This window comes from Carcharodon carcharias, chromosome 13 (genome assembly GCF_017639515.1).
Source record: "Carcharodon carcharias isolate sCarCar2 chromosome 13, sCarCar2.pri, whole genome shotgun sequence".
NCBI lineage: Eukaryota > Metazoa > Chordata > Chondrichthyes > Lamniformes > Lamnidae > Carcharodon > Carcharodon carcharias.
The window spans coordinates 95,290,834-95,302,267 of record NC_054479.1 but is presented as its reverse complement, the minus strand read 5'-3'; the positions used below and the strand labels follow the sequence as shown (position 1 = coordinate 95,302,267).

General features: G+C 40.6%; 1 protein-coding gene across 2 annotated transcripts in view; it reads right to left on the bottom strand.

The window, feature by feature from the left end:
• Positions 1-314: 314 nt before the first annotated feature.
• Positions 315-11,434, bottom strand: part of lmo3 (LIM domain only 3) — a 159,899-nt gene continuing 148,779 nt past the window's right edge. For both annotated transcript variants that reach the window (XM_041203224.1, XM_041203225.1), the window contains exons 3-4: positions 10,017-10,142; positions 315-420 (exon numbers count right to left, since the gene is read on the bottom strand). In XM_041203224.1, the coding sequence (XP_041059158.1) occupies positions 315-420; positions 10,017-10,142 (232 nt within the window). The remainder of the gene's footprint in view (positions 421-10,016; positions 10,143-11,434) is intronic.

Here is an 11,434-nt window from a genome sequence, read left to right as displayed (position 1 = left end):
ACAAGAGTCATCCAAAATAAACATCTCATGCCAAATGACAAACAAAATTATAAACTGTAAGCAGCAAATAAAAAAGGGAATGTGTTTCCCTCATGACAAAGCTCAATATATACAGTAGGTCTAAGAGACATTCAACTTAGAACAGGAACAAAATAATTATATATCGCTTTCTTCCCAACTTTATTCCGAACATGGCCACCAGTTCTGGGTACTGTATGTCTATTCTATTAGTTCCTGTTTCAATTCATATTTACATGTTAAGTAAACAGTACAGAAGTTAGTGCTTAAAACTAATTTGACACGTGGCCACGGAATCAGCGAACCTGGGACGTGTAGCCTTCTTTCATCAAACCTTCCTCATAGTCTGTCTGGCACAGAATCATATTGTTCTTGAGGAAGAATTTATCTCCAACACAAAACCTGAACAGATAAAAGGGAATAAAAAAATAAGTGGTGATGAATATAGAGGACAACTCAACAAAGAGTGTCTTTAAATAGAAATAAAAGCTATTAGCTTATAATCTGCCTGCACGTTTCTATTATACTTTGAGAACTACTTCACTGAGTCAAGACATTTGGCAGTATGTTAGGTGTGGGTTCCAACTTGATGAAAAAACCCATTTATGTCTAATATGTATATACATATAATATATATATATACACTCAAGTATGCAGAAAAATATTCTTAACTGAAGGCTTTTAAGCAAATTGCAGTGCTTTTGACCGTATCAATTTAACCTTCAGAAGCTCTTATGCCTACTCTACCAAATCCAGCAGAACCTTGCATAATTACACACAGCAACCCAGGTGACCCTCAATAGCAGGCTGTGTTATTTAGCTAGCTGTTTACTGATAATGTTCCAATGTACTGCCAGAATTCCCTTTGGTAATAATGTTAAACAGATTAGATTTAATATCAAAAGCAACTCAATGTTCTGTGATCCTCAAGTGTTGAATTAGAAGCATTGCACTGATATTAATTCGAGACAAATTGTGAGCCTAGTCCCTCCTCAATCTAACAGGTTTCTAAATTTGCTCCACTATTGCTACGTTGACTACATAAGCTGGAACTAAATAGCAAGAGATTATCTTTTTAAAACAACTAAATTTTCTTTGTAGAGAAAGCTTCCTACTCAAGTTTAAATTTCATAAAAATTTGGATCTGGTTGTACTTCCATTTGCAAACAATTCAATATTTTTGGTATTGATTTTAGAGTCATGTATTGTAGAAGTGAAGAAATAGACACTCAATTACATAGAATGTACAGCCCATTCAGCCCAATAGGTCTGCAGTGGTGATGAATACAGTTAACCTTAACTGGAATACAATTAACTGTATCCCTCTCTGCAGATGCCGTCAGACCTGCTGAGTTTTTCCAGGTATTTTTGTTTTTGTTTCAGATTTCCAGCATCCGCAGTTTTTTTGCTTTTATCTTAGGTCTGTAGTGGTATTTATACTCCACAAAAGCCTCCTCTCATCTTGCTTCATCTAACCCTCTCAACATAACCTATTGCTAATCTTCATGTGTGTAGCATAGAAGCATTTAAGGTGAAGCTAGATAATCACCTCAACTACTTGTGGTCTGAGTTCCATATTCTAAAACCACTTGAATAAAGAAGTTTCTCCCAAATTACTGGATTTTTTCATGATGACCTTATATTTTATAGCTGCCTAGTTTTGCCCTACCCAATTTGTATTAAATGATCATCTAGGTCCTGATGCACTCAATCCATCTCAAAATTGCTCGATGTTAAAATGATTAAACTTAATTCAGAAAGCATTCAACATTGTTCAGTCCACACAGTATCTGTGAAATACACAGCATTTATATAGACTTGTCTGATAATCTACGTGTACAATCTCACCACAGTCCAACATGTGAAATATCTTGAACTATTCATCGACTTGATTAGATAGAAAACCAGAATATTTTTAAATACAGTAACTGTAGTAAGAGGTTCAGCCTGTTCAACTGTGACATTTTCCAACAGCTTTATATTGGTTGAAGCTGTAAGTATTACTTTATACTGTTTTTTAATTCAAAATGTTAGAATATTTTTGAAGGGATTGCAGTGTAAAATGCAAGTTAAAAGCTGATAAATAGATATGAACCTTCATATTTGAAGTTGGTTTGGTGGGTGTGGGGTGGGGGGGGCAGTGGACAGAAGAGAGGAGGTCATTTAGTGCCCCACTCTAGATCCTAGAGATAGAAGATCAATTATGAAAGGCTTCTGGTGGGCTCCAGTCTTCTGTGCAAGATCAGTACCATCTTATTGTAATGTTTGCTTAATTGAAGAGCAGCTCTTTTGCTTTTCCAACTCTCCCTTGCATCTCAGTAGCAGCTTTCACATATCTCTCATTCATAGTTATTCAGTATTTGCAAGGCTCTGGAGTGTGGGACAGTCATTCAACCATGGATGTCATTACAATTGAACCCCATTACTGCTCTCACCTATATGCAGCATTTCTTCTGGTCAGTGTTCAGAGCATTGCAAATAAGGGGAAAGTGGTTGCACAGTAGTTAAGTTACTGGTCTAGTAATCCAGTGGCCTGGACTAATTCAAATCTCACCATGGCAGCTGTGGAATTTAAATTTAAAGCTGTCTGAAATGGTCTAGCAAGTCACTCAAGTTATATTTAAAGGGGTAACTCAGCATCACCTTCAAAAGATAATTATGGTGATAAATGCTGGCCTCTTTAGGGACACCCACAAATTTTTAAAAAGGGAATGGTACAGCTTCCCAAGCTCTCAATGTTTTGTGAAGTCATGAGAATGTGCCTTATGTTTGCAATAGCAGCAGCACCCAGGGGAGTCTTTGCAGTTATGTTAAGGAATGTTATGTGACCAGATGAAATCTCAATGGAAAGTAGCTCAATTTGCAGACAATCCAAACTTGGGGTGGGAGGTAGAAGATTGAGTGGAGAAACAAAATTAGCCTTGAAAGAAGAATAGTGGTGGGGGCATTATGGGAACTTATGAGCCAGTAAATGGTATAGATACCAAACCCAATGTTTGAATTCAGGGAAGGAGAGGAGCACAAGGGACATAAGTACAGAATGTGAATGGCAAATTGAGGCATCAGGGAGACTTACTTCATTATGAAACAGGCTGAGGAACATAAACCCAATTCAGGAGCCCACTGGATGATATTCAATATATTTTGGTTGTATTTCAGTATTTTTTTGGTGAAGGAAAGGTTCCTTCATCTTGCAATCTTTCAAAATAGGCAAAGTAAATTTGATCCAAAATTGGGATGGATTGGGGAATATTGTGTTCTGCAAATTCAGGAATTCAATAGCAAATCATTGACAACCTTGCAGATGTGATTTCTCAGCCTTAATCTGCCAACATGAATCATCAGTCGAACATTGAAGATTGACTGCTTCAGCCAAGTATAGAACAGACCCCAACTGGAATTAAAGGCCCACAAACTCCCCATAGAAAGCTAAAATGATCTGTACAAGATCAGCCAGAATGGTTGTAAACCTGTTGAGAGTTTAGATGGCCAGCAGGAATCACTTGATTTAGAGATTGAGAACAAGACGACAATTCAATTACAGTAAAGTCCTGCTGTTAGCAGGGGTTACGTTCCAATGAAACCTTGCAACTGGTGAAATTGTGAACAATGAACATGTTTTTCAATGGAGTCAATGAGAGGTTCTAGCAATGCGAGGGCAGCATTGGTTTTGTGCAATTACTGTGCAACAAATTGTGGTGCCTGTACATGATAGATGGGGGAGCCTCTGAGAAATTCAAGACTTGTATTGAAATTTTTAAAGAGACAATCGTCATTTAAAAAAATGAATCATCTCAAAACTGACAGGAAAAAGGTGAACATTTCGCAAATGAATAGAACTGTTGTTGCAGCTCTGGACCGAGAGATTCAGATATTTCCAGGTACCTTTCTCCATTTGGTCTGCAACCATCCAAGGCACTGCTTCTCACCTGTGTCAGAAAGGGGCTTAAAAACAGAACTAAGAAGTCCACAAGCAGGACTAATGGAAGGAATCCGCTTCCAGAGACTTCTCCTCCGAGAAAAACACAGATAAGTGATGTTGTACACTCTTATGGTCCATGGCGTGAGCAAAGTACAAAACCCGGGCGAGCAAATATGCGAACAAGGGTATTGCGAGAGGCGAGACTTTCCTGTATTACTTTGTGATCACACTCAACTGCCTATTTGTTGTTTGCAAACCATTTCACCAAGTTGGATAGTTCTAAATCAGAAACTAAAAACATTTCTGCTGGAGCTGATCAAGTCTTTTGTTATATACAAAAAAGAAAACTGCTTTCATTTTCCTCTGGTGAACTTATGCTGGAGTACAGTTGCACCAATATAGGGCAACTCATCCACTCACTCACTTAAACGATGAGCTTTTATACTTGATCCAAGCTGGTGAATGTTAGCAAGTTATACGACCGTGTTGGAGCACAACTGGATCCTAACCTCACCACAACATACTTTCCAATAGTTAATAGGTTATGCTAGGAGCACTTACTGCAGCTGATTATTTCCTTTCTGCAGCCCTGGGGTGGGGGGAGGGCGGGGGGCTGAGCCTCTTTTAACACTTGAATCACTGGCTGAGATAACTTGGCACAAACCAGGGATTTTGCTGGTCTTCATGATGCAGTACCATACTGGGTGGTGCTTTTATTGACTGAGCAATGCTAAATTGAGGGGCAACTTCAGTGAAGTCACAAATTAAAGATTATAAATACAACCTCAATTCTCTGCCTAATATTCCCATTGTACAAGACAGAATCTGGCCCAAGGGTGAATGCTGGAAGCCAATGGACTCACTTGCTGATGGCCCATACCAGAAAATTACATTGGCAGCAAGTTCTACTTTGCCCATACACAAATTGCCATCTTCCCTCTTTGGGTAAGGTATAAAAAGGGTTTTGAACTCAAAGAATAAACCTGCATCCATATGTTAGCTTTTAAAGACCTCAGGCCCTCCAAAGCACTTCAGTGACTACACTCAAAGTATCTTGTTTGTTATTTAGGGAAAGATGACAGCAGCATCCCACAAAACAGTACTGAGAGGAGAGAAATAATCAAATAATCGGTTTCAGTTGAGGGATAAGTATTGTCCAGAACACTAGGAGAGCTGCCATGTGATCTTTTACATTCACAAGAGGGCAGCTGGAGCCTCTGTTCAACAAGACAGACAGCACCACATCCAATTGTTAGCCTATTAGTCTACATTAGGAGCTCAAGTCTCCACAGTGATTGAGGGGGGGGGGGGGTCTGGGTTGAACCCGACCCATGACCTTCTAATTCGGAGGGGTGCGAGTAATCACTGAACCAAGTCCTAGCTTTTAGGAGCTATGATCAACCAAAATGGCTGATGAGCGAATTGAGATACATAATTTCACAAACGGGATTGACTGAAATACTAGCCCGATCCTACTCACTTGCAATAATTCTACCACATTTCTCAAGTAACTGAGCCATTAAAATCAGCATAAAATAAAAAATGTCCCATACACAATGTCTCAAGTACCAAAACCCTGTCCTTTTGACTGGGCCAGGGAGATGCTGGTCAATTGTGCAAAAGGAGAAACAGGGTAAAGAGAGCCAAGGCCTGCAATAGTGACATAGAACATGTGAACTCAGGGTTAAGTGCTGCAGGGAGTTTAAAGGGGCTCTGAAAGACCAGTTTGGAAAAAAAAAAGATACAACTACTATTGAAAAGCAACAGCACAAACAAATATGAAAATAATGTTCAGTGGTGCGATTATTAAAAAAATGCACAGAGAATGAATTTCAATGTGTTATGACAACCTGAGAGAAGACATCCCGAAATCAAAACACATAACTGGAATAACATGGAGAAAGTTCCTGCTATGTGGGGGATTGGGGAGGGGTGGGGTGGAGATACGGGGAAAAGGGAAAAGGCCTCAATTGATAATCTAGTTTGCTTACCATCGCAGCTTTACAGCATCGCTTTTGCTGGATGCTGAAAATGACTGCCCTAGAATGGAGCATTTATTAATAGGGACATTGAGCACAAGGGCAAGGGGGTTACATTGAACTCTTATAGGACAATAGTTAGATCTCAGCTGGAGTATTGCATCCAAATGCACATTGGAGGGCAGAAAAGATTCACCAGAAATCATTCCGGAGATGAGGAACTTCAGTTAAGAAGATAGGCTGGAGAAGTTAGGTTTAGGACTGTTTTCCTTGGAGAATAAAAAAGGTGGCTGAGAGGAGATTTGATGGAGGTATTCAAAATCAGAGGTCTGGACAAGGCCAGCAGGAAAAGAGCCAGCGAAAGAGAGGCGGGGGCATGTTCAATTGAAGCATTCAAAAGAGAATTAGGACTCATCCAAAAAAGAATGTGCAGGGTTATGGGGAGAATGCAGTAGAGTGGCTCCAAGTGAATTGCTCATCTGGAAAGCTGATGCAGCCATGGGCTGACCTTCTGCACCTTAAGAATTCTAAGATTCTGTTTGGGTCCTTCACCAATGCAGGACTCCAGCTGCTTTTTACCAAATATCCAGTATTCCTACGAACAGCAACTTTGGCACGTTGAAGTCAGTGGCAAACCTGACAACTTTTTCAGTGGTTAAAAAAATGGTTAAAATGTTCTTGGAAACCTTGTCAGTAACCCCTGTCCACTTTCAGTAGCTGCATTCAAGGTCTACAGCAACAGTGCTTTAACCCTTCCACCGCCACTACCCCACCCTACCATCTGACAGGGATTCCCAGCACAGATGGAGATACCACTGGGAATCTGCCAAAGGTATTAGGATGACTTGGGAAAACTCCAGGATATGTGGCAAGCAGATCCCAGTCAGTCAATGTTCAGTGAATCTGAGCTATTTGTTGTACTTACATATAGTAAACAAAGGAAATCTTTGCACACCCACTTCCCCGCACCCTCCACTCCCCCACTGCACCTCCTCCAGTCAACCCAGCCTGCATTGCCCTCATCTTTTCCAAGGCAAACTTTTACACAGAGTAAAAGGGTGAGGAGTGGTGCAGATGGTGAAGCCTTCAAGAAATAGTGCTCTACTCTCCTCACATTCAGTGGACAGGGAGGTGGTCAGAGGTTGGAGGAGGTTCATAGATCAACTGGCACTTACCATATCAATCATTACTTGAATGCATTGCAATTGTGCAATTGCACATATGGATTTTGCACAAGTGTTCAATAGTTTAATCAGTAATACTGCAGTACCCCAATGGCCCACCTGCTCTCTTCAGAGCAAAGAGACTCAGGTAGTCAGGGGTCGGAAGAGCATCAGGTGCTACAGATACCTTGCATGTAACCAATAGTGAGAAGTAGGAACAGCAAAATGGTGATGAACCAGGAGGTTGGAGGTGGAAGGCAAGTTTCAATTTGCCTTCCTAAGCCATCATTGGTTACTGACTAGTGGGCCAGCTTTCTAAAGCACCATGCTGAACAATTATTGATCTCAGCCGATGTAGTGCAAAGTATCATAGACAGGTCAGACCAAGCAATCAGCCGTTTCATCTCACTTGAGATGACTTTGTAAATCCCTCCCTTGTAGTGGGAACCTAGCTTTCCATTGTTCTACACAGGACAGCAGATATCACGAGGAGATGCCCTCCAGTAGTGTCAGAAACACAGGGAAGCCGATTGTCATAATTTACACAAATGCCAATTCATTTCTTAGCACCAGGTGATAACAAGCGTGGAATTTGAGAGCAAGGAGGCCAAAACTTCAGAAAAATGGTGTCGAAGTATATACAGCAAGGGAAGTACAATGACCAGCTAGTTCTACAACCTGTATACGTAAACACTCCCCATAACCTCAACAGGGTGAGAACTCTGATGTAGAAGCATGTGTACAAGGAACATGTAAATGTTTTCAAATGTGAAGCAGCTTCTGCACCAGGAAAGCACATGCAGTCCATCATTTGCTATTGCACAGAGCAGTCCAAAAGGGAGTCAAAATTCCTAAACTCTGTTCTTAGAAAAGCTGAACAACAGGGCCTATAGCTGACCTCAACACAAGACCATCATCCACCATCAGCAGCCTAGTCTTCCACATTGCAACTCTGCTCATTAAAGCACACTGACAAGTCTGTCCCTGGTAAAGTTATCCACAATGAAGCATAATTACAGCTTTGTTAACATTCTCTGGAAAAGATGTTCTGATCACCATAGATTGCACAGGGCTCTCAAGTGCAGTTTAGCACCTCAAATATCAACCCAATAATGATTCAAATTCCTTCATTGCATCTATTTACAGTAGTGGTGGGAACAGGGGGAAGGTCATTTAGCCCTTAAGCCTATTCCACCATTCATTCAAATGAAATCAGGCGTGGCTAGCAAAATGTATTAATTGAGCTAGTATGTACTGATTTTGTGGGACGGTTTCAAACTTCTATCACCCTGGGTGTGAAGAAACATTTCCTAACTTCTATGGTCTGGCTCTGACTTTAAAGCTTAATTCTCCTCATCCTAGACTCACCCATCAGCAGAAAAAAAGTTTCTATCTACCCCAATCGATTATTTTGGTGCCTCCAAACTTTAGCTCAGTTATGTAATCTCCTCAATACAAATCTTTGAGCTCTGATAACATTCTAGTAATTGTGTTGCACTCCTTTCAGGGCCAACATATCAGGGGATTGTGCAGCAGTTGTGGTCATGGTTGCACTATTGAGCTCATAACCATAGGGTCAGTCGTTCATCGTTCCTTCTCGTTCAAAGAGCAGTGTTTAATTTTCCCCCAAATGAAAGCTTCTTGCACCCATCTTGGAAAGCAATACATTGTACAATAGGATGCTAATGTGTAAAGTCAGCATATGTGGTAGAGTAAGTGGCAAAGAGGGCTTCAGCTAACCTGCAAATAGATATCCAATGGCAAAATAACTAATTCTTGAGATGGACCAATGAGTGTTTGGAATGTGTCACCATGAGAAAAAGTTGAAGGGAGTGGCTGGTTTCACTGACTTGGCGAGTTTGTTGACTACCTTTGGGAGATCTTTGACACAGCAACAAATTCATTTACTGAATCTGAGCCTCATCATTCGTTACTCTATCAATAAATTATGATAGATCATTGATTGGATTAATTTGTCGTTTGTGTTGTGCACCTAGAGTCCTCTGCTCCAGGGTACACCCTGTCCTCCCACCCTCATGCTGTGGGACCAAATACTATGACTAAAATAACTACCTCAACAAAGCCATTTTACCCACCTCACTCTGCCATCAGACCAGCTATTTTAAAACTCAAAGACAAGCACTCCAATCTTACTTGGATAATGATTCTCCCTCAATGCTGTCAAATATTATACGATAACACCTCTGTTGCACAAAGTACAAAAAAAATGCTCCTGTTATCTTTGCTAATTTTCTTAAAAGACAGAAAAGTCAAATGATTTCAATTCCCCAAGAAAACATTTCTCGATCAAAATACTTTTTTTGCATACAATTTCTAAAATATTAATTAAATTTAATATATGTGCACCTCAGCCACAAGATAATGAACAAACATTCTTCAATGTATCATTTTATATTAGATCCTACATATTTATAGACTTCAATACAATTATTACCCTCAGGGGCTTTCAGTTGGCAGGAAGGCCCCCAAAGGCTGTGGAAACGTTAATGAATTTTCCTATTAATGTGTGGAGCTGGCTTCTTGGCAAGTGCTGGTATCTCCATCACTATTTAAACATGCTTTACTATTAATTTGTTTAACCCCATGAACATTATTGGTTATTCAGAACCAACCTCTAAGCATCAGAACCTGACTGAATTTTTTCAATTAATACTTTATGCTGTTAACTCTGGCATATTAAGTTGCTTGAAGAATGCTCATTGCTTTTTTCGGGTGGGGGAGCATTATATAGTCAAGGCAGACTTTGAGGTGATTAATGGACGACAGTTTCTATCGTCAAAAATCTAATATAAAGCAGATGGGTTTCAGAAAAATGATATGAATTTACAGTGAGTAACAGATGTTACATTCTTTTAACTAATTGGGTTTCCATGTGCACCATTGACAATGAGGACTTTTGATCAAAAACTGTACCTCTGATTACAGAGCTGACAAGCAAAACAGTCCAGGTGATAAACATTGTCCTTGGCTCTCATTACCATCTCAAAGGCAGGAATCAGCTTGCTGCATGCCGCACAATTCCCTGTCACACCGAACAACCTGCAAAACGCAGAAGACAAAACAAAAATCAACACCAGTGTGAATGCGCTGCGACAGCCTGTCTTCTTCCCCCCCCCCCACCCTTTTAAGGGGGCATCGTGTCTATTTGCAACCCCCATCCCATCAGAAAGCCTCTGCTCATCCCTTAGCCACAGGTGCAATAGAACCACAAGCTTTCAATTCACACCTTGTGCTCGGCTCAGATCACACCAGGGATGCAGTCCCTTCAGTTATATGGAGAGGGTAAAGAAGCTTGAGATTGTTTTCCCAAGAAGGTTAAAAGGGGAGATTTAATAGAGGTGCTCAGTATTATGAAGCATTTTGACAGTTTCTCCATACTCACTGTTTCCAGCGCCAAGTGTCAGTAACCAAAGAGCACAGCCAAATGTCAAAAGAACCAAAGGGATTATGAGAATTTGTGAAAATATATCGATAAATGCAGCAAGATATGATTGAGAATCCATGTCCTGAAAGGGTTAAAAACAAAAAACTGCGAATGCTGGAAATCCAAAACAAAAATAGAGATATGTGGAAAAACTCAGCAGGTCTGGCAGCATCGGCGGAGAAGAGCAAATTTGACATTTCGAGTCCTCATGACCCTTCAACAGAACTAAATAGAAATGGGAAAGGGGTGAAATATAAGCTGGTTTAAGTGGGGTGGGGGGAGAAGAGGTGGGGGTTGTTGGGACAAGCAAGCAGTGATAGGAGGAGATAACCAAAAGATGTCACAGACAAAAGAACAAAGAGGTGTTGAAGGTGATGATATTATCTAAAAGAATGTGCTAATTAAGAGTGGAGAGCAGGATAAGCAAGGTAGCTTTAGTGGGGGAGGGGTGAAATAACCGATGGGTGGAATACATTTAAAAATAATGGAAATAGGTAGGAAAAGAAAAATCTATATAAATTATTGGAAAAAACAAAAGGGAGGGGGAAGAAACAGAAAGGGGGTGGGGATGGAGGAGAGTGTTCAAGATCTAAAGTTGTTGAATTAAATATTCAGTCCGGAAGGCTGTAAAGTGCCTAGTCGGAAGATGAGGTGCTGTTCCTCCAGTTTGCGTTGGGCTTCACTGGAACAATGCAGCAAGCTAAGGACAAACATGTGGGCAAGCGAGCAGGGTGGAGTGTTAAAATGGCAAGTGACAGGGAGGTCTCGGTAATGCTTGCGGACAGACCAAAGGTGTTCTGCAAAGCGGTCACCCAGTCTGCGTTTGGTCTCTCCAATGTAGAGGAAACCACATTAGGAGCAACGAATGCAGTAGACTAAGTTGGGGAAATGCAAGTGAAATGCTGCT